General features: G+C 42.5%; 3 protein-coding genes across 4 annotated transcripts in view; 2 read left to right on the top strand and 1 right to left on the bottom strand.

Annotated features, from left to right (window-relative positions):
- Positions 1–241: 241 nt before the first annotated feature.
- On the top strand, positions 242–5331 carry krt5 (keratin 5). Its single transcript, XM_030422045.1, has 9 exons — positions 242–865; positions 2443–2651; positions 2757–2817; positions 2922–3017; positions 3135–3299; positions 3414–3539; positions 3693–3913; positions 4029–4126; positions 4319–5331. The coding sequence occupies exons 1-9, from the start codon at positions 341–343 to the stop codon at positions 4501–4503; spliced, it is 1686 nt and encodes a 561-aa protein (XP_030277905.1). The 5' UTR covers positions 242–340; the 3' UTR covers positions 4504–5331.
- Positions 5332–7581: 2250 nt separating this feature from the next.
- On the bottom strand, positions 7582–20431 carry LOC115584556 (mitogen-activated protein kinase 14A). Its single transcript, XM_030422048.1, has 12 exons — positions 20192–20431; positions 18054–18183; positions 16433–16491; positions 16094–16205; positions 13489–13518; positions 12527–12574; positions 11028–11142; positions 10817–10888; positions 9640–9719; positions 9378–9456; positions 8306–8479; positions 7582–8193 (listed from the first exon to the last, which is right to left on the bottom strand). The coding sequence occupies exons 1-12, from the start codon at positions 20323–20325 to the stop codon at positions 8132–8134; spliced, it is 1095 nt and encodes a 364-aa protein (XP_030277908.1). The 5' UTR covers positions 20326–20431; the 3' UTR covers positions 7582–8131.
- Positions 20432–24506: 4075 nt separating this feature from the next.
- The window catches only part of LOC115585114 (plexin-B1-like), a 73806-nt gene continuing 72942 nt past the window's right edge, over positions 24507–25370 (top strand). For both annotated transcript variants that reach the window (XM_030423237.1, XM_030423233.1), the window contains exon 1: positions 24507–24855. The gene's annotated coding sequence lies outside the window, so the exon portion shown is untranslated. The remainder of the gene's footprint in view (positions 24856–25370) is intronic.

Here is a 25370-nt window from a genome sequence, read left to right as displayed (position 1 = left end):
CCTCTGCGAGAAATATGGGTGCGCCTGGCCCCGATCGCTTTACAGGGGTGGCACTCTTACCTGTCTGACAGGCTGAGCTGCTCCAAGCCAGCCTACCTGCGCACAGGTGCACCCTGCCAGGATCCAGGTAATTGGAGGAGGGTTGAGGGGGAGGTGCAGGGGAGGTGGAGCTCGTTTGGACCTCCTCCACTGTTGGAGGCAGATAAAAGGCCATCGCAGACAGAGAGAAGATACTCAGAGGGACTTGACTCTCCTCTTTGTGTGCTCTGCCAGACCTCTCTATTTTTCTGCTCCCCCTTTTCTCTCTGAATCTTTTCCTTTCAGAGGAAACAAACCAGTCATGTCTTCCAGCAGGGTCAGCATGACCAGAACGGTCAAGACAAGCGGAGGTGGCAGTGGCGGTTTTGGTGGCGGTGGCAGTTATGGTTTCAGCGGCGGTAGTATGAGAGCAGGAGGAGGAGGAGGAGGAGGAAGATCATTTTCTTCCCAGTCCGCAATTGTGGGCTCCAGGATGTCAATGGCATCACCCTCTGTTGGCTCAATGTTTATGGCAAGAGGTGGTGGTGGTGGCGGCGGCGGCGGTAGCTCTAGTTATAGCTATTCAAGCAGTGGAGGTGGTCTTGGTTTCGGTGGTGGCGGCGGCGGCGGTGGCGGTTATGGCGGTGGTTATGGAATGGGTATGGGTGGTGGTTTCGGTGGCGGCGGCGGAGGCATGATCGTGCCTACGATCTCAAACGTCCAAGTCAACCAGAGCCTGCTGGCCCCCGTGAATGTTGACATCGACCCCATGATCAACACTGTCCGTACCCAGGAGAAGGAGCAGATCAAGACCCTGAACAACCGCTTCGCCAGCTTCATTGACAAGGTGAGTGGCCTTTTTTAAGCTACAGAAAAAGCTTCCGATGTGTTTCGCATCGTTTCACGAGAATATTGAAAACCTTCTATCTGACCATAAGTTCCCTAAGACATTGATCTACTTGAGAAGCCGTTGTGTGAAATATCAGATGGGGGATGAACTGACAGTAGGGTTGATTGGTTTGTGTAATAGCTGCAACAACCAGCCTCCAAAGGGCCACCTGGGCTCATTAAATATTACACAGCAACTGATCCAGACCTGTGGACGCTCAGGGCGTTGGGCGACCTTACTCCGAGAACCAATACCACCAAGTGCAGTATTATTAGTTTGACTGTAACGTACTCAGTTGAAGAAAAGTCTCATTTAAAACCAATACTTGCACCTTCACCCAATCTGACAGCAGACCGCTGCTCCATCCGCTTTGCGTGCACGATCGGCCACTCGCTAGCTGTCTCGCTGCTGAACGAGAGGCAGGAAACATTAGAGTGGTCGTATCCAGTGACTCCACGCTCACAGCATGAGAGGAAGAAGGGATCAGGTTATCACCTATTCCCATGGCAGCAAGGACCTACAAAACCTCCAGGGGTGCTGCAGAAAGTGGAGCCCATCGTAACTATTTGCAACGCATCGCGTAACACTTTCAAGTTTTAAGTCGAGCTCTTTCATGAATTGTTGTCATTCATTCCGCATGATCAGGGACAGGGCAATCAAGGAGTTGTTTTAATTCATGCATCTGGTCTGTCATGCATAATTAAAAACCAGGTGAAGTTGACGAGGGGCCTTTTCTCTCAGGCGAACGAGTTAACCGCACCCTGCAAGAAAACATGCTACATTAGCTTTTTCTGCAGTGTGTGCGCACCACACCTCATGTGTCTTCACACGGGTGATCTGTTCCCGCCCTCATCATGCGGAGTAGACTTCCTAACATTTAATGATGCGGTGGTATTATGCAAACAAGGATCAAGCGCCTGCCGAACATCTTAAAGGATCAGCACTCAGGTCATGTGAACGTTAACCGCTTCAGGCGTGTAGCATCAGTTCCTTAGGGCTGTGGCAGGCAAGTTCACTCAGTGAAGGTATGCATCCTGCAGGCGAGGGAGCGGTCATGCCCGGGGAGTGGCCAGGCTAAGGTGTGGCAAAAGCTCACAGACACACACGCACACCCAAGAATGGAGTGATGGGCTCCACCTTTCTTGTTAAACATGTTAGATGCTCCTAAAAAACAAGAAATGATTAGAGTTCAGCGCAGTTCATTAAAACGTCCCAGTGCTGGGGAGCATTTTAAAACAGCAGCTGCCAATATTTTTGCTTCTTGTGTGGGAAAGTCACACAGAGGTGTGGCTCGATGGATCGCCGGAGGAAAGTAAAACACAAAAAGACAAACATCTTTTGTTACCTCAGGGCGAGCGTGCCCAATCATGAAGAAGAGGTCCAACAAATGTAATCTACTAATTTCCCTTTTTAAAAATTTTTTATTTGTAGGTTAATCAAAGTGATCATATGAACCAACAAGCACACAAATGCTGTTCTAATGTTGAATTCTAGTGACAGCATATCTAAACCCGGCACATGATTGTATCGTTTAGGTGCGCTTCCTGGAGCAGCAGAACAAAATGCTGGAGACCAAGTGGAGCCTGCTGCAGGATCAGACCACCACCCGCTCCAACATCGACGCCATGTTCGAGGCCTACATCGCCAACCTGCGCAGGCAGTTGGACGGGCTCGGCAATGAGAAGATGAAGCTGGAGGGAGAGCTGAGGAACATGCAGGGACTCGTTGAGGACTTCAAGAACAAGTGAGTTCATGCCAGCACAGGAAACACAGCAAAGCACCCGACCAATAACAGATGACGCCCGCGGCCTCTCCGTTGCCTCATTTTCTTTTCTCCCGTTTGTCTCAGATATGAAGATGAAATCAACAAGCGTGCTACCGTGGAGAATGAGTTTGTGCTCCTCAAGAAGGTGAGAGTGGAGCTGCGATGATAACACCTGTCACTCCCCCTTGATATCAGCAACAGTGGAATGATTTATGCCCGTTACCAATGCCAATCCTTCTCTAATTTCAGGATGTGGATGGCGCCTACATGAACAAGGTTGAGCTGGAGGCCAAAGTTGACGCCCTTCAGGATGAGATCAACTTCCTCAGAGCTGTCTATGAGGCGGTAAGCAAAATGAACCCCACCTCAGTATCAATATGTCCGTTTACATCACTCTCACTTTCGGGAAACACTTGCTTATTTCAAAGTCTTTTCTAAAAACAACATACATCTCTTGTGCAGGAACTGCGTGAGCTCCAGGGACAGATCAAGGACACCTCCGTCATTGTGGAGATGGACAACAGCCGCAACCTGGACATGGACTCCATTGTGGCCGAAGTCAAGGCTCAGTATGAGCAAATCGCCGCAAACAGCCGCGCTGAGGCTGAGACCTGGTATCAGCAGAAGGTAAGGCAGAGACAGAAAGTCATCTCACCACATCACCTGATGTCACGTAAAAGTGGACGTGAGGATTCTTTGTGGAATTTGTAACGACACTTTTTTCTAATCTTATTCCTTCAGTACCAGGAGATGCAGTCGTCCGCAGGCGTGGCCGGAGATGACCTTCGCAACACCAAGAATGAGATTGCTGAGCTCAACCGCATGATTAGCCGTCTCCAGAATGAGATTGAGGCAGTCAAGGGACAGGTAACACCTGAATAACCATCACTTGAATTCAACTGTAGACTGAATGCATGTAAAAAAAAAAAAAAAAAAAAGCCAGAACATGGACATGTAGAAGGCCTGGGGTTTGAGAAATATCACATCTTAAGCCTCTGCTTATTTTCCGACCCCCCCCAGCGTGCCAACCTTGAGGCCCAGATCGCTGAGGCTGAGGAGCGCGGTGAGCTGGCTGTGAAGGACGCCAAAGCGCGCATCAGAGACCTTGAAGACGCCCTGCAGAGAGCCAAACAGGACATGGCCCGCCAGGTCCGCGAGTACCAGGAGCTCATGAACGTCAAATTGGCCCTGGACATTGAGATCGCCACCTACAAGAAGCTTCTGGAAGGAGAGGAATCCAGGTAAAAGCTTAGCTACTTTGGATTCCTGAGACACAGTGAGAGAGTGCATGGCATCACAATGTGCAGGCAGCAGCATCAGTAGCTTAAAATTGTTGTTTCGTGTAATTCTCTGCAGAATTTCAAGCGGCGGTGGATCTGCAACCATCCACATACAGAGCACAAGCAGCGGTGGTGGCGGCGGCGGCGGCGGCGGCAGCTACGGCGGCGGCTTTGGTATGTATCGAGCTATATATTTGCACTTCAAGGAATTTCTAAGATATTCATGAAGATATAACAATTGAAAATGAGAAACATTTCAGTAAAGCTATCAGTTTGGTTATCACATTTTGAAATATAAGAGCTTAAGATAAAGAGAAATTAAAATTGTGGCCATCTCATCTGAAAACATTTTATTCTCTTCAACAGGAGTCGGCTATGGCGGCGGCGGCGGTGGCGGCGGCGGCGGCGGTGGAATGCTCATGAGCAGCAGCTATGGCGGCGGTGTGAGCAGCGGCTTCGGTGGCGGCTATGGCGGCATGGGCGGCGGCGGCGGCATGAGCAGCGGCAGCATGAGAATGACCAGCTCCTCCTCCAGCTCTCGCCGTTACTAAAAGCGCCAGCTGTCACTGTCTCTATTCACTTTCTTCCCTCATTTCGTTCTCCTTCTCTTGCCCCTCCCCTCTCCAGGGCACCCAATCATGAAAGTTTCCGTAAGCCCACCACCCCCTCTCCCCGCAGCAGCCTCAGAAACATTTGCATCCGGCCATTTACAGCTGGCAGATCAGTGTAATGGTTCTGGTGTTGCTGCTCCCTCTTTGGCACCACATACCTACAGAGAGTCAGCGATTACATCAGAACACAAGTCGAGGCAGAGAGATCACCAGAGTTAAAACAAAGAGCAGCAGAGATGTGAGTCAGTCCTCTCTTCCTTTCATCAGTCAGCCTGGCTGTCTTTTGGTTGCTGGATGTGCTGTCGTACAGACAGGAGGATACTTGTAGTGTCATGACAGAGAATCCTAACCAAGCAACAATCATTGCGCGCAGAATGACGCCCGCAGCTCTTAGATTCGCTCAGAGGGAGGTCCTGATTGTTGTCTTGCATTTATGACTCATACGGGTCAGGCAACGCTACGCTAGTGTCAGAGCCTCTTTTTCTGCCGCGTCTCTTCAGTTGCCTCTCGCTCGTCGTTCTTGTTGCGCCTTGTGACATCATCAGAAGCAGCCACATATAACACTTTCACATTTCATCTTTGGGATCCTCTTTTTCCTCTCCTGCTCCGAGAGAAAAGGAGCTCTCCAGCATATAAATGGTGTTCTGCTTTACTTCCATTTTTAAGTCTGAATTACTCACAAACATGGATAAGGCTGACTGTTAACGACCAGATTTATTGTGCACTTGTACCATCAAAACGTCTGGAATAAATCTGATTTCATATTCATTCTGGCAGTTTGTGTCTCTGATTTTTGATGAATGGTGTGCGTTATTATTGGTTGTCAGTGATGAAGAAACAGACCATCGGAGAAATAATGTAGAAATAAAAGAAATAAATAAATGATATGGGCTAGGAGGGAGCAAGAAGGTAGTTACTCAGATACATACAGGGCATAATGTCTCCAATCAAATGTGAGAGAGACGGAGGGGCAGGATCCTTCAACTTAAAGAAGCACAAACAGCTAAGTAATCAGACTCTCTTTGTCTTCATGACTGAACAAACAAACTGACCTTAAAAACACAGTTCCGTACTGTATTACTTTGTTTACATGTGGCGGACCCTGCCACCAAACTTTCCTCTGAGAACAGCTTGTTTATTCACTAATGGAAATACTAAATAGTTCTGAGTTTGTATTATTTTGTAATATATGAATAATGTAAATATTAAAATCATGGGTTTGAATTTCCTCTCATAAAACTACAGAGTGCCTCTTAAAAGAAGCATTTCGCTGCCGGGTAGACGACCATTGCATAAAATTGAGCTGTCTATGCAATAGAGGGACACAAATATGTTTGAAAGTGGCGCTACGTGACCAAAGAAAACAGATCAAAAGGGTTTCAATTCCCTAGGTAGAAAGACCTACAACAACCAGAATGCACCGCGCCGGACCAATAAACACTCATAAATGATGGCCGACTGCAGGGTGGGAGGTGTGCAAGGCAGGAGCTCGGTTTTGGCTAGGAGGCCATTTTTAAACAGGGAACCGTCAAGCTAGTAACAAACTTAACGAAGTGGAGAGAAACAGACAACGAACAGGATCGTGGTTCGTATTTGATCAGCACTGCGCAGTGCGATAAATGGGTTATGTGATAAATAAAGAAAAAAACGCAACAATCATATTATATCAGAGCAAATCTGAACCATGCTATTATGAATGTGCAAAATGTAAACAGTCAGGACAGTTATATCAGGTCAAACGTGATTGTAAACTCCTATCTGCTGTTTAGGAGTCTGATGGCAGTGGGAAAGAGAGAGTCCTTTAGTCTGGTGGTCTTGGATTTAACACTGCTGTACCTCCGGCCTGAGGGAAGAAGTGCGAAGAGTCCGGCAAAGTCAAAATGTCCTTCCACTCACCACCATGGATGTCTATTCAGCATTTTATGTCAATACAACCAAATGTTCATGAGATATTTCTTTCTGGACCACAGTGGCAACCAGCCGAGCAGCGGCTGTAGCTCAGAAGGTAGAGCTGGTCGTCTAGTTATTGTAAGGTTGCTGGCTCAAATCCCGGCTCCAGCCGCATGTTGAAGTGTCCTGGAGCAAGATGCTGAGCCCCAAAGGCACCTTGCATCATCAGTGTATGCATGTGTGAATTAGACAAGTGTTGTAAAGTGCTTTGAGTGGTCAGTGGAAGTCCTTTTATGCCATCTGCGGAGCTAATGCAGATAAAACATGGAGACAACTTGGTCATTCTGTTGTGTGAGACCTGTATGTGAAGCACAGTCACCACCAAGAGGACTCCCTCCGTCAGTGCACACCCTTTCCACCATCAGGAAATACATGAAGTACATTCTCAAAAATGCCACACTGTTATGCTGCATTTTGGAGCAATTAACGTCCGGTTCATTTCTAATTGACTCTCATTCTCATGCCGATCTTCATTTTGCCATTGTTTTTAACACATACAGCACCTAACACAACACTTCCTCAGCCAAGGACAAGATCGACCCAGCTCCTGCCGCCTCAAAGAATGTCTGCTATGAGGCGGTGCTGCTCTCTAGCGGTCATTGATTCTATTACACTTTGTGCCTGTCTGATGTTACTAGTATCCACCTGAGGCTGTTAAATCATTCCAGTCATTCTAAACTCATTCATAAACAACAACATGGTCGTGGTCATTTTTTAAAGTTTTATTTGAAAACAGTTGAGTGAGTTCCAACAGTACCGAGGATCAATTATAAATTCACACATCTTTGCAGACGAGTAAAAAAAAAAAAAATGCGCTAAATACACTCTACTGATTGTGGATATCTCACACATAGTCATACAAAATGAGACGTATAAAATAACTCTCAGGTAGGATGAAATGTAACTAAGGCAGGGTTATATTTCTACTGTGTACTTATATACGGTGCAGTTTTTCATGATTTACCAACACATATTTTCAAGGTTACTGCTACTGTGCAGTAGTCAGTCAAGTAAATATTTTACAGAATTGAATCCTGACTTAGACAAATACGTTTCTGGAGGTAAACAGAGGTTCCATGATCTAAGTCACTGGATGGATCGATCATCTTTTATTTCACAGTGAGAAGCAGAATAAAATGTTAGCGGTTTAGGTTTCTACAAACCAAGGATATGTTCAAAATTGTGCACGCCACATGTACTGTATACGTGTCATATCACGTCCACATGACATGTACATGGGGGTCAGGGAGGTGGTGAAGCTGGTGGTTGCATGACAGCAGGGTGAGAACGCTGCTAAGCCAGTGACCACTGCTCAAGACTGCGTTTCAACATTTCTAAGCTTGAAAACAAATTTTCTAACGAGACGTTGGGACATTTTCCGTCATCTTAGAATCTCTCTTCTCTGTTGTCCTCTACAGGCCACCATACCAAGTACAGCTGCCCTTTAGTGAAATGTCTTTCAAGAGCTGAACATCAGATGCACCATTAAAAAAAAACAAAACATTCAAGATATCTTTATGCATTTTATGTTCGTTTCTCTGAGCTTGAAAGTGTCGTTGACCTTTGCAGTATGAGGATTAGAACCAAACACTGGGAGGCACCAGCTCATCACAGCCTCCTACATGGCCGTCTTGCTGGGGTTGTCAGGGTCGAAGGTCATGATCTCCATGTGGATAAGGCCTGGTAGAAGTATAAAGGGAGAGCAAGTTTTACACTTTCAGACAGTACGACGTAGACTCAGTCCTGACACTCGCAACGTCACCTCGAGCCTCTTCTGCTCAGCCACACTTACTCTTCCACTCCCCAACGGCGAGTTCCAGGCTCTCGAACGAGTCGTCGTAAGGCTCAGAGTCCGGCTCGCACTCCGGGTCAGCATATTCAGCCAGGAACGGGTGTGACAGCCCCTGCTTAGCTGTCAGCCTGGTCTCTGGGTCCAGCAGTAACATCCCCTCCAGAATGTCTACAGCTGGAGGAACCGACACAAAACACTCTTCACCCACAGGTCCTCTCATAGTTACAATCATTCACAAATTTTGAGAACCAATTTCATCGGCTGCTCTGTTTTATCCCACTATTGACTCCTGATTCCTTGCTCCTCTTAATATATATGTTCACAAGATCAAGGTTATTAGTCAATCATGTAACTAAGAAATAATGAGTACTTGTTGTATGTATGTGTATGTCTTCATATGCAAAATTGCATATATATGTGTGTGTGTGTGTGTGTGTGTGTAAATAAGAGGTTAGTATTTTGTACTAACATAGTTAATGAGGTAGAAAAATCATTATTCACTTCTTCATACTCATTCATTTATTTTTGGATAATTTCTTTAGTGGAAGTTTTTATCATACTTTTTGCTTTCTTTTGATTTTACATATTAGAACTAATATATGAATCAAATAAAACTTTTAACTGGCTGGTATAGAGTGATCAACGCCCGCTTCAGCTCTGAATCTTGTTTCCCCCAGAGACAACATATGATAAGGTCTAGACAGCGTCGTCTCAGTTGCATGCTTTTTTTATTTAAAATGCATTTTAAAACAAGTCCCCATCTTCTGCAGTTATTCAGGAGAAGGTTGCAACTCTGTTTTGCCATGAAGCTCCAGAAATGTTTAGTAAGACTGCGAAACTTTACCTGACTTTCCATCTACATGGGCGTGAGTAAATAATGACTAGATAATGATGGTGAATTTTCATTGGGTGAACTGTTCCTTTAAAAAGCTTCAGCTTTCAGCACCAACTTGGCGAACAAGAGGGGGCTCTGTAACCACAACATGACGGGCGTAGACTGTGTCTGTTATTGGCTATGATCAAACGCTCCAAAGCATGCTTGAAGTAAACAAGTAGAGGCAGTTGAGCGCACCGTTATCTTCCATGGATGAAAACACTTCCCTGAAGTTCTTCTTCTTCTGTGGTGGGAGACCTCGCACATATGACTGCGCCTGGAAAACAGTTCCGAAGCATGTAAAAAACATATTGCAAGGAAAGGCTAAGTTAGATCTGTGTCATTTTCCACTGATACACGGAAATGCACACTGCATTTATGAGTTCTCTTAAACGTCATCCATGGAAGCTTTAAAGTGCCGGTGTTAGCAAGAATAATGTGGGATGTAGACAAAACGTACGTCTTTACTCTGCATCCTCTGAACCAGGGAGGAGTCTGGTGTTCCTGTCAGACGAAGGATCTTCTTCAGCTGATCAATACCTGTACAGGCTGGTTAGGGAAGTGTCATGTAGCACAGCATACACTGTGTAGATGGAGGCAGGACAAATCTTATCGTTTCCAAGCAGCGTTCCACTAAAATGTCTAGTTAAAGGAGCACTCTGAATATTTAATACTGTACTTCCGCAAGGTTGGTGGATGTGCAGGAGACAACAGAATCTTGAGTATCTTGACTTTTACTGCCTCTGCAGGGGGGTCAGAGTAGAGTGTTTCAAAATCACTGGGTCCTACATTTCACTTGCTGTAATGCAACGTAATCTTGTTTTATGGGAAATGCCCATGTCTCATAAAGGATAAGTTCACCTAAAATTAACTGGGAAACAGCGTTCTCGTAAACAACTAAAGCTGATGGGAACTTTAAACTGTGAAAAAAAACAAGCTACATCTTTATTCTAGTCTCTGGAATCCCCAAGATCCCACATTGATTTGAAAAGATGTTATTTCACCCCCTCGACACTCGGCCAAGCTCATGTATCGACTTCAAACAGGGTGTGTGCTAAGTAACGCCTTTAGCTTGGTAGCTAACGTAAAGGTTTTGGCTCAGAACGGGTTGTAAACTATGTCCTCTCAAAAAGCATTTGGCTGTCAGGGCTTCCAGAGACTTTGATTATGCCAGATGAGCTGTGCGGTACAATTTCATTTGACATTTTAAAACAAGTCCCCATCTATTTCAGTTGTTTAGAGAAGAGCTGCAACCTTGTTTTGCTGCACAGATCCAGGAACGTTTTTTCCCTGGCCTGAACTTCAGCAGATCTTCCTCTGCATGGTGGTGGCTTGGTCAGAACTGAGTTTCAATTTTGGGCGAACTTTTTTACACAGGCAGTTTGTAATGACGTTAAGCCTGAGATGAGATTTAAAACAAAAACTCCCTCAAGAGCCACAGAAGATATTTCACAACTGTGGTCAGAGTAGTAGGCTACTAATCATGAAGGGTAAAATCTGTGGAGTGCTCCTTCATGCCTTACCATACTGCACCAACATGTTCTATATTTTAAACATGAAACAAGCCGGGCACAGTGTGAGCTTCTGGCTACTGAAATTGAGCATACAGTTTTTATTACAGCACAGCGCCAGGATACTGTCATGTCCTGGGAAAAGCACACTGCCAGTAATCATCTCGGCCAGGATACAGGCGGCCGACCAGACATCCACTGTGAGCCGGGAGGGAGACACAGAGAGAATTTTAATAATGAAAATGTAATACTTTGTCATCATACCGCAATATTCTGTTGTATTCATAACAAACTGACCACGAAATACCGTTTGCATTAAGGAAGGTAATATTGTTACCTGTCTGACTGTAGTGCATCCAGTTGAATATGACCTCTGGTGCTCTGTACCAGCGCGTCACAACGTAACCGGTCATTTCGCTCTCCGTCTGTCTCGCCAAGCCGAAATCCAGGATCTAAGATAGTTACAGTTAAGCTCACCACTCAGAATCTGAAGCGGTCCATTTTGCCCTGAAAAGATTTTTCAACTTTTGTTGCATTTCGTGTATTTCAGTTCACTTCAGGACTTCACGTGTTGCATTCTGGATAAAAGGGTGACTTGAAGCTGGGGTTGGTGAGTTATTCAAGGAGCAAGAAAATCTCTCGACATCCTGACAGGTCTGTAGTCAGGAAGTGTTGAAAGGGGCCTGAAGGGCATCGTTACGTCGGGTACTAGTTTCTACAACCTAACCAACCCCAGCTTTACATGAACAGAGATGGACAGAGTACTCGACCCCAGTACTTGAGTAAGAGTACAAATACTACTGGTCAAAATTTACTCCGTTACAAGTAAAAGTAGCTCAGTCGACATGTTACTCGAGTAAGAGTAAAAAAGTACTTGCTTTTAAAGGTACTTAAGTATCCAAAAGTACATGCTTTTAAATTTACTTTAAGTAAAAATAAGAGTAAGAGTAAATTTCTTATATTTCACATTAATGAGTTACTATAATTTTTTCTAAATGAATTTAAGGACCTTTTAACTCTTGTTTCGGAGAATTAACCCTTTGAAACCACCTGCACTGATGTGCTTGCTTTTAGAACCACAATGTTATATAAAGCCTGAAGAAACACCTATAAAAACATGTAAAATGAATGGGATCACAGGAGGACAGCAGATGTTGCAGATGCAGATGTTTATTAACAATCATTAAAACTGTAACCAAATGAACCTGCACCGTCCAACTAACTCTCTATCATTTAGCTAAGTTGGGAACTGGAACCCCCTCAAAGACCAATGTTGTCCCCAGACCACTGGTTGAGAATCACTGCTTTACAAAAAACTACATCTGATGCAGTCATTGTCACGGTTTTGTGTTGACAAATGCAGTTGAGAGCGTGGCTACTTTGGTGGTATCCTTATGGGGAGGGATGACGTATTTCAGATTTTACGTAGATCCCAGTGGAGAACGTGCACTGTGACAGGTTTTCCTTCTTTGACAAACACAGCTTGTGTTCAATAGTATTTTAGAAAAAAAAAAAAAAAGAGCAGACCTGAAAGTAACGAGTACTTTTCAGCCTTCCTAGAAATTAACTCGAGTAAAAGTAAAACTATTCGTCTTGGAAATGTATTCGAGTAAGAGTAATAAGTACCAATGAAGTCTAATACTCAAGTAAAGTACAAATCCTCTAGATATGTACTTAAGTAGAGTACTCAAGTAAATTTACTCTGTTACTGTCCACCACTGTTCATGTATAATAATAAAAATGGAAATAAAAATCTTTCCAAATTTAAAGCTAAAACCAATCATCGACCTGCCCTGAATAATCCTGTATGCAACAAGTTCTTTTTTAATAACTTACCTTTAATTCACAGTTTTCATTCACAGCAAGGTTACCAGGCTTCAGATCCTGAAATAAAAAGCAATCATGGCATGAAGTTAATACACTGTAGCAATAGTTAAACATTTTGGGGAAATGTGATAATTTGCTTTTTTGCATAAAGTTACATAAAAAAAATGAGTATCACTGCATACTAAATATGGAGCTACCATCAGCAGCTGGTTAGCTTAGCATAAAGAGTGAAAATAAGAGGAAACTGCAAGCCTAGCCCTGTCCGAAGGTAACACATTTAAACATACATTTTACAGTGTTGGGCAAGTTCATAGAAAAATATATGATAATCAGTGCACTCAATTGCAAAAGTAATCCGTCACATTATTCATTATTTTACTTTTGTAGTGTAACTTATGCCACCTACAGGGACATTTCATGGGTTCACTTTAGACTGAGATGACAGTGCTTTTCATGTTTTTTCTATTGATGGCAAAATGTAAATATCCAGCTCTTGTGTGTTTCTGTTTAAGGCTCCTACACCATGAATTTATAATTGGGGATGCTTGTCACATTGTTTGTCACCTACAGTATGACTATGTGTCACATATCGTGAGCGATGGTGTCAGGATGAGTTGAATATTCTTTTTCTTTGTATCGTTCTAAATATTGTTTTTTAAAGCAACAACAAAAAACAAACACTTATGGACATGATTCTATATGTTCTGACGATGCAAGAGATAAATTTTTTTTAATTCATCATTAAGATTGCTGGGATTTTTTAAGTCCATATCTTTTGAACAGAGTAAACTTAATTAGAGTAACGTCCCTCCAGTCCTTGACACTCATTACTGAAAGAGTTGAGTGGTTGACTTCGCAAGAAAGCAAATAAGCACATTTCCTAAAACCATTCCTTCAGGTGTACAGCTCCAGTAAACACTCTGATAAGGAGTGAGACACAATAGCTACAGTAAAAAGGTTCAAATACCAACCCGATGAATGATCCCTGCAGAATGAATATACTGTAAAGAAGGAGAGCACAGATTTCAGCGCACATTACAAAACATTGTACATAGACATACTGCACATACACAAAGTTCAGCAGAGTACACAGACTCACACGCTTTGTTCTCTAAATGGCTTGGTGTGGACTCCACCCACAGCCCACTGTGAGCGCTCTGTTTCTGTGTATTTTCCATCCCTCAGCACAGAAGAGCGCTTTAAGGACACATATGTCAACAGATAAGAAGGGGAAACATCTCGACATCTAAAGATTAAAAGCTTTTCTTTTTTCAGTGACAAAAGGCCATTTTAGAGAAGTTAGTCTTTATTTTCCGTGCACAACGTGCTTCCTCTTTTGTTTCCATTGAACACTCTTGGTTACACATTGACTAGCACTGAGTGCCAAGCCATAAATAAGGGGAGAGCAGTCATCTGTCTGGGAATTTATAGTTCTTCGAGTGAGAGCATTATCACATCAGACCTTGTGTACTTAATGAGAGAGCAGAGTGTGATAATACACGTCAGGTCACCAAACGCTGACACGCTGCTTCCTCGCATTTCCCTCGAAAAACAAATGAATATAATTCAAATTATAATTCAGTTTGTCACCAGAATAACAATAGACGTCCTTTTGTGTTTAAAACTAACTAATCAATATTAATAACATGTTAATGCAAATCACTTAAATACAGAGCAGCTCATTTAAAGGGGAATTACGTAAGAGTTTTAGTTGAAAATGTTGGGAACAGGACAGATACCGAATAGCAGTGTTGATATTATGATGTCTGTGTACTGTGTTGCAGAAATAGCCACTGAAGTTTGCATGCTAACCAGCTAGCCCCCGTCCGTCACAGTATAAATCTCCTGTGCTAGCGGTGTACACGCTAATACCGCTTTTCCATCACAAATGCACCGGACACAGAAACACTGATAGAAGAGAAAACAACAACGGGCCCATTGTGAAAGAAACGTCTATAAAACGTGCGTGTCATAACCCCCATGACATGACTCGTTTCACTATCATAATTTGAGCCATTGGGTCCAAAAACATTTGGAAAGTCTAGAGGAGCCCCTCGGTTAAATCATCTGTCGACAATCCAGGTATGTATACCCAGGAAGTTGAGCTTTTATGTCTTCAAAAAAACATTAAGCAGCTTTCGTAGGTATGAACGGGGCTCTGCCTCCAACACCCTGTCCAGTGATAAAACGTCCTTAATAGACCTCCTCCCAAATTCCTTCCTTATTTAAGCACCACCACTGGCTGTTGATGATGCGTCATCACCTTGCACAGCGGAATTTAGTGTGTTCACCCGGGTCTTACATGTGAATCAAAGCCGAGCTGAGCCGAGGTGATTAAACCTGTGCCTGCTGCAGAGTCAACTGACCCGGGTGTAAATGCAGAGTTCACACATTCCTAGTGCACACAAAAGCCCTGTATTTAAAATATCACAATTGTTTCGAACATTGCTCAGACCCAGACAAATGTGTAATCATACTGAAGGTAACGGTGCGTTTTATTTGGTCACCTGTCGCTTTGACTTGTAGGAGAGTGTCTGAGAGGGAGGAAGGAAGTCAAAGGGAGCAAACAAATCATCGATTCATCCACATTATTATGTTTCCTTTAATAATATCAGCATTGTTCACTTGGCTCATGTCAACACTTGGATTCTCCTTATTATGTTATTATGTCATACTGAGCGATTGTGATGCGCGTGTGTTTGCCACAATGCTGCTCATTTGTCTTTCAGAGCACGGTGCTACTGTTGACTAGTGTACTATTCAGAGAGCCGGACTGAAAAGTCGAATATTGCACTGGTAATAACCTGGAGACTCAGCCGATCGGACACCTTTGGCCACTGGGAGGGCTTATCGCAGCAGCTTGATGCTGGGAGACTGAATGGGCATGACTGTAGATTGCTCAAATGAATCTTTCTGATACATCTAGCACCTTCTAAAGCGGGCAGAGTGGACACATATGAACTCGGCAGTGTCTTTGGAAGATTTATAAACTCTGATGGTTTGCTACTTGTTTCAGTTTGTACTTCTGTTTTACATTCAAGTCAATAGTGTGGTTGGTTTTCCCGCAAAAGTGGGCGGGTAACATGTTGAAAGCTGAAGTAGTGCCAGACTGATGTCTACAGAGCAACACTGCATTCATTTACAGATATTTCTCTGCCCAGCCATAAATAATGAAGCCCAATAATTGCGCTTCTTCTAACACTGCTTTGGTTTCCACCAACTCCTGATCACTCCCGTCTGTCTCGTGAGCTGCTACATGCGTCACCATGTTCTCCAGCTAGCCTGCTGGGTGGAGAGTGTACAGCGGGATTATCAGAGCTTTTAGCTGAAAACAGCTGTCCGCAGAGAGAGCTGAGAGTGACCTACAACAGCAAAGATGTGGGAAGTAAAATTACCACTATAATCGCAACTGACCTGAAATCAAATGGCAGATTTCTCTGGGACTCAACAATTTTGGAAGGGTTTGGGATGACTTCAGTACTCAACTCAACAAAACATGTATAGCTTTTAGACTTTTTTTTTTATTGCAGAAATGTCTTTTTTTATATTCTTAAGAATCAAAAATAATAAACGTACTTTGAGTCCTCGTAGAAGCTGGTAGAACAGGTACGTGATGATGCGATCAGTCAATCTCCGCTTCTTCATGATGTGGCCCAGATCCTGGGCTACAAACGGCATTACCATATAACTGGAGAGAGAAACAACAAACAGGTAAGGGACGAAATGCGTGCCAAGACAGTTAGACGACAGCGGCCCATCGCTATGGAGAGGAAACACATCGCCACAAAGCGACCATAACAAGCCTGCTCTCACACATCCCCGCTCGAACATTTCATACATGCACACACATGCACTCCGGGTCTCAACAAGCTGTGACAACTAGCAGAGGAATGTGGTTCCTGACTCCTAACTCACAAGGTTTGGAATTTCTCCAGCGTGGAGTCAGGTGTGAAGACATCGAGGAGGCAGATCACCTTTGGGGAAAAAAACACAGCGAAGACATTAGAATCCAATACATCTGTGTTCAAGCACAAAGCACTGACGAGTCGAGAGGTCACATCAGTGTTTCCCCTCCAGTTGGTTCGGACTGAAGAAGCCTGTTGGATTAGAGGTGAAACGACTTCAACAAACTGAAACACGTCCAGCTGTCTACGATGCAGACCATGACCTGTGTTTATAGATGTAGAAGTGTCTATGGCTCCTGGAACTCTGCTTCAGCTATCACCATGTTGATCTTTAAAGGGACAGTCCAGCCAAATGTTTTAAAAAATGCGTCATTAGTCCACAAAATGTCATTTCTGGAGCTTAGAAGGTGGAAACTAAGTCCAAGATCGATTGGAAAAGATGTTATTTAGCACCTTTTAAAAGCCGAAATCTTCACTGTAGCTGCTAAGCTAAAAGCCTTAGCACGGATGATCTGGAAGGATGAAAATAATGTCCTTTTCAGATCAAATTGGGATCTCAGCTTATATCACATCAGGCAAGCTGTATGGAGACATTTTATGGTTTGTTTTTATTTAGTTTTTTTTTTGCAGCCTCAATCTACTTCAGTTGTTTTGGAGAATTCTGGCTGACGTTCCATCCGTTTTTGGGTGAGTAGATGATGTCTGTAATCTCCTTTTTGGTTCAACTTAGCCTTTAAGCAATTCAATTTCTGTGCTGTATTTCCCAGCAATTGTTTCTAAAGCATAAGTACTTCCAGGACTGTCACCATTACCCTTACACTTTCTGTCGAAGATGTTTGTGCTCACAATAATACAAAAAAACCCAAACAATTTTAACAACTCGCGATACCAAATGGATGGCAAGTTGCTTGTTGACATGTGCCCTTATAATAGAAGAACCAGTATATTAAGTTAAGTGAAGTTAAGTGAATTAGTAGTATTAGTAACAACCTGACACATAAAAATACATATAATTCTTCACATTTCTTCAGATCACGTTTGTATTTCTATTACATGTTATACCTCAAACAAGGGTATTTCAGAATGCATTTTGCCATCTTGCCGTACATGAATGTAAATGTAAATTGTTTCCTATTGCATTATTTATCTCTATGTCATTACCATTACCAAGATTAGTTTGATTTTATTTGACTTTTTATTGTGTCCTCAGGTCTCATTTGTAAATACGATCTCTGTCTCAGCTTGACTTCCTGATTAGAGTATATATTGAGGCTAAGTCAAAGGCGGTTCTGTAAGTGTTTGCAGTTCCTCGAGCTTTCAAAAAGCAAAAATACTGAAGCATGAGGGTTTCAACAACACACAACACTCCCAGCAGCGAGGAGATTATCAGTTTTTGTTGAATGGTCAACAATGTTTGCCTAACCTCCAAATCACCTTGTCTCTGTCTTGAGGTTGAGCTGCCCGGTTGAATATAGACTGAGTGGATTGACTGTAATTACAATTTACACAGTTGTTTAACAGCGAGTCTGAACACGTTTTTCATGTTAGTTTCCACCCTCTTGCTAGAGAGAAACCACTCACTCCAAATGTTTTCTCCAAGCCCTTTGTTTTTTCTCTCCCCAGGTTCTTACATTTTCGTGCTGTATGTGGCGGAGCAGCCTGAGCTCCCTGTAGGCCCGCTTGGTGTGGATGAGGGACTGGAAAGGACGGTACAGCTTCTTGATGGCCACCTTCTCCTTGGTCTTCTGGTCAATGGCAGAACTGAGCGCAAGAGAACAAAATGCAGCCGATAGTGGAATTTTAGGGCCAACGCTGATAGTGATGTTAAAGAGTGAAACGATTCCGATATCAATACATCGACAGGTTTTCTTGCGAACACAGAATATGCATGTTTTTGCAATTATCTCTTAAATGTTGAACACACAGTTATGTAATGGAGGGAGAACATTTTACTGGTCAACAATAGACTTTATTATCAACAATGACATCAGTGAACTGATACAGTAAACTTCTCTGGACACTTAATAATTCTAACGTGTATGTTGATACTGATATACTGAGGGCCTGGCACACGGTGTATCAGTTCACATATGAAATGACCCACACCCTTACTGTAATCCCAGGCTTTCAGTGATTATTAGCATTATTTGAGATCAATCCATACAATAGCATTTGATTCATTGCGATTGATTGATTTTCCAGACCGATTTTTCATTTTCATTTTTCATTTCAGGTTTTGCGTCTCACCACCGTTCTAATCTAGAATCTATAAAACAGAAGAGACAGCAAACGTTTAGATTTTCATTTCCTGATAAATTACATTTAAGACTAATCATTCATCAAAATTAACTGATCAATTACTTGCGTGATCACGTCAGCTGTACTGTAATTGCGTATAAATCAGTGTCCTTTCTACTGGCTCCCCACCAAGACTCTTTAGTATAGTCACAGTAATCACATACAACAAGGATGTTATGTTTTCAACCATGTTTGTTGGTTTGTCAACAAGATTACTTCAAAACTACTGAACAGATTTTCATGAAACTTGGATGGAGGATGGATCTCGGTCCAGAATAGACCCAGTTAATTTTTGGTGTGGATCCAAATAAAGGGATGAATCCAGGAATTTTTTCTCACTTTCTTTAGATAGGGAAGAAAATCAGGTGTAGTCTTAAGTGTCTAAGACTGAGTCTAATTTGATGCTGATCCTAATAAAACTCCAGATCTAGACAATTGAGTTTTGTTTTCAAAGAGGAAAGTCTTTTACATTGTAACAAATAAAGATATAAACCTGCAACGATGTGCACCTCAGATAACAGGGATTCAGGAGGGTATCAAGTTATAAGTTATAAGGCGTGGCGGAACTGAAGGGGACAGTTGGGCGTTGGCAGAGGTATGCACTCTACTCGGTGCCACTGTAGTGTAGTTCTCGTAGATTAAAAGAAAACAAGCTTGCAAATAAACAGTTTATTATCCGAACATTAGTCAACTACTCAGGACTGAGGTCCCCGCTGTTAAACACTGACTAAATGTGAGAATATCAGCGCAAGGATCTTGTCTTTCAGCGGCTTATCATTAGAGAGACGTGAGTCTGAGATATCTTGGATTCCTGTGTTTCTCTCTGTTGGTGGAGGAGATTCTTGTCTATCGGAGGAGACCTGTGTTGACTTGCTGACTCGCCTCAGGCGGGACAATAATGCTTCTGTTAGCAGATGTCACAGTAATCTAGGCCCCTTGGACTGGACACAGCACAGTCTGGGAGTGGAATGCAGACTTGAGGCCTACATAAATGTAGGCAGCCTGTAGAAAATCATTTGTGAGGACAGGCATCCATACTGATAGTGGATAAGGAAGGTGAGCAGCTCTGACCATTTACAAAACAGCATCCCTGGCCTTCATTATCACAGATTTGATCACGTTTAAGAGTGCCTGCTATGATAAAAAATCATTTTGTGTCTGTTAAAGGTGGCTGATTGTCAGGTAATCTAAATTAGATGTAGCAATGTGCTTTGTTATGTAAAATACATTCTTTACTCTCCTATAAGGCAGTTTCACCCCAGATTGGTGTTAACTGTCAGTACAAAGCAGCCTTTATGTGCAGCATTTTATTACAGTTCCTAGAATTCATGGCGGGATTAAAATGTATTATCGGATTATAAATCTAAAAGGTCCAGAAACCTTTGCTGAACAAATTGACTGACACAAACTCGGCGACTCCTCCCTCGTCAGTTTACCTGCCGCCGTGCGCCCCCTCCCCGGGTACACTCACCACACTGTCCCGTACGCTCCGGAGCCGATCGCCCGCAGCGCCGTGTATCTCTCCGGGACGTCCCACGTCGTTTTCTGGACCTCCAGTCTGTGGTAACCCGCTCTGACGGGGCAATCCTTCCCTGGAGCCTCCATTGCGCTCTGCTGTTATAGTCTCCAGTCGGTCAGTTAGTCATAAAACGTGTTTACGGTCTTGCAGTTTCAACCTGGCAGGTGAGCCGCGGCGGGCGGCGGAGGTAAGATCAGCGGGAGGGAACGCCCCCGTGTGTCCGCAGCCTGCCCCCCCCCCGCCCCGTCACACGGTGAGCTGTCAGCCCCTCCGACAGACCCACAGCTGCCGGGATCAACATGAACCAGTGTGTGTGGATCACATGGACACGTTACCATTCTTTATGGCAGCAATAAGCAGTGATGGAATGTGACTAAGTACATTTACACAAGTAGCTACTGTTAATTTTGAGATACTTGGACTTTACTTGAGTATTTCCATTGTTATGCTACTTTGTGCTTCCGCTCCACAACACTCTAGAGACAAATATTGCCTTTAACTCTCTATATTTATAAGATATATTTAGTAACTAGTAACCAGATTATGTAAATGAATGTATTTATCAGTATTAGGAAAATGCTGACTATTGGATTCGATGATTATAACTGGTCAACCAAAGTCTGCATACATGTAAGAATAAATGTACTACTTGTATTTGTGATACTGGAGTAGCCTTCATGTATTATCAGACACGTTAACACTTTTACTTGAGTACTGTTAGTATGGGTGACTTTTAATTTGAACAAAGTAATATTTTAAAACAATATCTTGACTTTTTTTTCTTTACTGCTACAGAGCATGTGTAAACCCAGTGTTTCTAACCATGTGTGACAGCTAACACATCTGAGACAGAGGTAAAGTGCTGTTGTTTTGTGTAGGGGACTTGCAAAACTTGCCATCACTTCATGCATAAGCAATTCTCATCAAACTAGGATACGTCATGTACAGTAGAGCCAAGGTGATACACAAAGTCACGTATGTTGAGCCGTTAGAGACGAGCTGAGGTCTCCAGGAACCCCAAGCAAAGTATTGGGGCTACGCTGCCATGCTTATAGCTGTCACAATCAACAATCAACAACTACAATAATAATAATAGTAATAATAACAATCATCATCATCATAATCATAATTTGACTTTAAGACTTTAATTTCAATTACATGTAAATTGTCCATTACATTAGTTGGATGTAAGGGGTCACATTTAATGCAAAGTTGTTCTACAATGTTGAGTCAGTGTGAATAAATTAAATAACTCAGTCTGATCATATTAAATGAATGCAGCCTTATACAAAAATCTCATGATTTGATTCAGTTATTACATGTAAAATAAAGGGGAACTTCTACATGAGCACAATTGTTTTTAATGTATAAAAAATATTCATAAGTGAGTGGTTCATTTACATTTATTACATTTATTGCATTTAACATACAGATCTTAGTGATTGCATGTGTAGCCAAAAATGAAAGCAGTGTGTAATTATTATTTCAATAATTTTCTCAGAATTTCAATACATAATTTCTTTAAATAAAGTAAATTTTGGTTATCAGAGTCTTTTTCTGAAGATTAGTCTTGAAAAGAGGGGCCGTCTTATATTCAGGGTCGTCCTATATTCGGGTCAATACGGTATTTTCAGTGTAGTATTTTACATAAAAGTCGTGCATTGTAGCTACACTACACTGTCTAATATAATGAATCACACACCAACACTCGACTAAAATAGATTCACCTTTGTTTTTGCTTCCACGTTTCACAAGTTGAAGTAAAAAAAAGATTTACGACTTTTTTAAGCACACAAAAGAGTTTCTCTCAGATTCTGAGCACAAATGTGTTGAATCGGTATTAATGAGCCTCTGCTGGATAATCCATCCGGCTGACAGGTGTGGCATATCAAGATGCTCAGTAAACCTCATTATCAGTGCACAGGTGTGCTCCAGACTGATTGTCTTGTTGAGGGAGAGGTGAGGTGTGAGGCCAACTGTATGTCAGTTGGTACTGAGTTTGTAGTCAGTGGTGTCATGTTACAATACCTTACGGAGAGGTGTTTCAAATGTGTTGTCCTCTCTATGTAAACCATGAGGGAGGAAACATATCACAAAAACCCCTGAACATAACGCAGTCACAACAACAATAAAATATATATTTCATTTAACACCCCTGTGGCAGTGTCATCAGAATTGATCATACAGCATGGCCAAATAACGGTAGATTCCATTGTGCGGGTGTAACTACTAAAGTGGCCACTGGGTGTTTAATAAAAACAGTTTCAGTAGTGAACACCCAGCGACTTCTCTTTTGTTATTGTTTTTTTTTTATTGAGCTGCATCTCAGCACATCCTGGATCAAACAGGATGCATTCACAACTTTCTGACATTTGGGAGGCAGATCGACCGGTGACCAGCAGAGGGCAGTCACACGTCATTCACGTAGGCGCACAGACGAGGAGGAGAGCAACAGCTCTGTAAGTCATTGTTCATTCTCATCTCAAGTGATCACAAAGCTGGAGTTGGACATTCAAATAAAATGCTTTCAGCTGAATGACAGAATTAATTGTAGTTAGACCATACAATGTGTTGGACAGAATGAGAAGAATAAAAAAAACAAATTTGAACTAACTGACCATGACTTGTATGCTGGAATATAATGGTGGGTGGGTAAACATACTGACTGACTGGAGTCCTTTAGATCTGTCAGCATATTGAAATTAGTCTCACCATGTGTTGCGTGTTTTGTAATGCTGCTACAAAGTGAACAGGATCATCAGAGAACCCGGTTTTTATTTTGTATTCATATACTTTCAGCGGTTTTAATTGGGTGAATCCAGGGTGCCAGTGCCTAACAGGAGCTGTCTGTCTGTCTGTCTGTCTGAGCCGGTCACCCTGTCTGCACAGACAGCCACAGCTCAGTGGTACTGGTGTTAAGCCAGCAGAGGCAGGGCAGCATGTCTGAGCAGAATTTTCAAAATAAAATATGTTCGAGCTTGTTTCTAGTTATAAAGGCACAGGAACAGAGAAATGCTTTAAATAAAACCGAACTTTAACCCATTGCACATTTGGAGGAAAAGCACTTTTATTTGATAATCAGTGACAAATATTCCTAGATTAAAAAAATATATACTTTTTTGTGCTATAATTTACTAATAGGGATGGTACTCTCAATGTGAATGATGCCTTTCAGAATAATAGACTTAGATTATATAATTTGATGACAATTATTGATATATCAGTGTATTGTACTTATCATGTTCTGCTGAATTACGTAAGTAGATGGGGACTTGTTTTAAATAACTGAAAAACAAAACCAAAAAGACACATAAATTGGCGCGATACAGCTCATCCAGCGTAGTCTCTGGAAGCCCTGAGATCCAGAATGGATTTCAAAATAACTTATATGAACTCACGATGCGTGGTCTAGCTCGCGCTTCAGAGGGTCTGTGTACTAACATTTGCAGCCACAGGCAAGATCTCAATACTCAAAGGGGTATAAGTAATGTCTTCTCAAATCCATTTTGGTTTTTTTTGGGCTTCCGCAGACTTGAATTCCACCATCTGAGCTGTATGGAGCCATTTTAGGTAGTTTTTTGTTTTCTATTTTTTATTATTTTGTTTCTTTGTTTGTTTTTGTTTTTCCTTTGTTATTCAAGCCTGCGAAAGGCGTGATTTACACTCTTTATTAGCCAAATTCTGCACTGTAGCTGCGTAAGCATGTCCGAAATCTGAAGTGGGGTGCATGCTAACGCCTCCAGAGATTTGGGTTGCAAACTTTATGGAACAATTGTTTTGCTTTTTTAAAAATACATTTTAAAACAAGTTCCCATCTACTTCAGCGGTTTAGGAGAATGCTGGAACAATATTTTTTGTGCAAAGTTCTAGCAATGTTTTGGGGACTATGAACCTCAACGCTTTCTTTCAGTCCGCATCAGGATGAGTAGGCATAAAGAATTAATTCAATTTTGGGTAAACTAATCCTTTAATGCTGCAGCTGGTCAAGGTGGGGCTACTTTTTTAAAATCTATTATTATACAGTACATCACACACATAATTTATTTAGCTGTATCAGGAGCTGGAAATCCGGATAAAGCCTTATGAAATAGAAGCATGAAGAAAAAGACAAGAAATTGTAGCCTACATTAGATTTACTGACTATTTGTTTATCTGCCACACAATTTGCCTTTATACCTCTTCAGGTGCGACAGGTTTTGGGCTTTTATTTTGAAGGCGACCCCTTGCCGCTTCCTGTCCCACCCTGTCTGACTCCGTGTCTCTTGTCTCAGCTGCCTGCCTGCCTGCTCTGTTGTTGAAGCCCATCAGAAATGCAGACCTGCCTGTCTGTCCGGAGCGCTCTCCACCACGGCCAGCCCACAGAGACAGACCGCCTCAGGTTCTGAAGGGACACACACACACACTCTCTCTCACACACTTTCTGGACTCGGACTTTCTTCTACTTTCAGACCGTTACTTTCCTGAAAGTGCGCCGGTTTTTGGAGGGGAAACTCACAGTGGGCTGAAGTGGAGCCTCACCTCATCACACACTCTCTCAGCTCGTCGGCGTGGATGTGAGGCTGTGTTTCACTCAGGCAGCATGGACGGCTGATTCACACACGCCACTGACCAAACAGGTGAGTTCAAGGCCGGCGTTCATTAGAAAGGGAACAAAGAGAAACTGTGGCTCACGAGAGAGAAAAAACAAACTTTCCTTACGAGCATCACCTCTGCTTGTCAGGGAAAAAAACAGCCGTCTTCATTGTTCAGGTGGGCTCGAAGCACGCTAGTGTGACTCGTGTTAAATTCATAGGTAGCGTTTCAGTTCACATCACGAACTTCATTCTGCTTTTAGGTGTGTGTAGACGATCTTTGATGCTCAAAAATGCTTCGTTTTAACAGCTAAACAGTTAAAGGGGCAGTGTGTAGTTTCAGAGAAGGAATTTACACTCAGAAGTTTAATATTTACAATATTGATGAAGTAATAATTAAAACTTATTTTTTTTTTCTTTTTTTTTTTGCACAAGTGAATAAACGAGAGTCTCAGAGGAAAATAAGGTCCTAGAACACAATTTGAAGCTAGAAAAGTGGCAGGGTCCGCCACATATAAATAAAGTAAGACAGTGTAAAATTGTGTTGTCCTTAAAGTCCA

Source organism: Sparus aurata, chromosome 7 (genome assembly GCF_900880675.1).
Source record: "Sparus aurata chromosome 7, fSpaAur1.1, whole genome shotgun sequence".
Taxonomy (NCBI): Eukaryota; Metazoa; Chordata; class Actinopteri; order Spariformes; family Sparidae; genus Sparus; species Sparus aurata.
The sequence above is the reverse complement of the archived record's forward strand: the minus strand, read 5'-3'. Positions and strand labels throughout refer to the sequence as shown.

Excerpts from the sequence above, each read along its gene's own strand:
- krt5 (XM_030422045.1), top strand. The coding sequence starts at position 341 with ATGTCTTCCAGCAGGGTCAGCATGACCAGAACGGTCAAGACAAGCGGA. Across the intron at positions 2,652-2,756 it reads GTTGAGGACTTCAAGAACAA|ATATGAAGATGAAATCAACA; the intron begins GTGAGTTCATGC and ends CGTTTGTCTCAG. Across the intron at positions 3,540-3,692 it reads TTGAGGCAGTCAAGGGACAG|CGTGCCAACCTTGAGGCCCA; the intron begins GTAACACCTGAA and ends GACCCCCCCCAG.
- LOC115584556 (XM_030422048.1), bottom strand. The coding sequence starts at position 20,325 with ATGGAGGCTCCAGGGAAGGATTGCCCCGTCAGAGCGGGTTACCACAGA. Across the intron at positions 11,143-12,526 it reads ATGAAAACTGTGAATTAAAG|ATCCTGGATTTCGGCTTGGC; the intron begins GTAAGTTATTAA and ends TAACTATCTTAG. Across the intron at positions 8,194-8,305 it reads CGCCGTTGGGGAGTGGAAGA|GCCTTATCCACATGGAGATC; the intron begins GTAAGTGTGGCT and ends TACTTCTACCAG.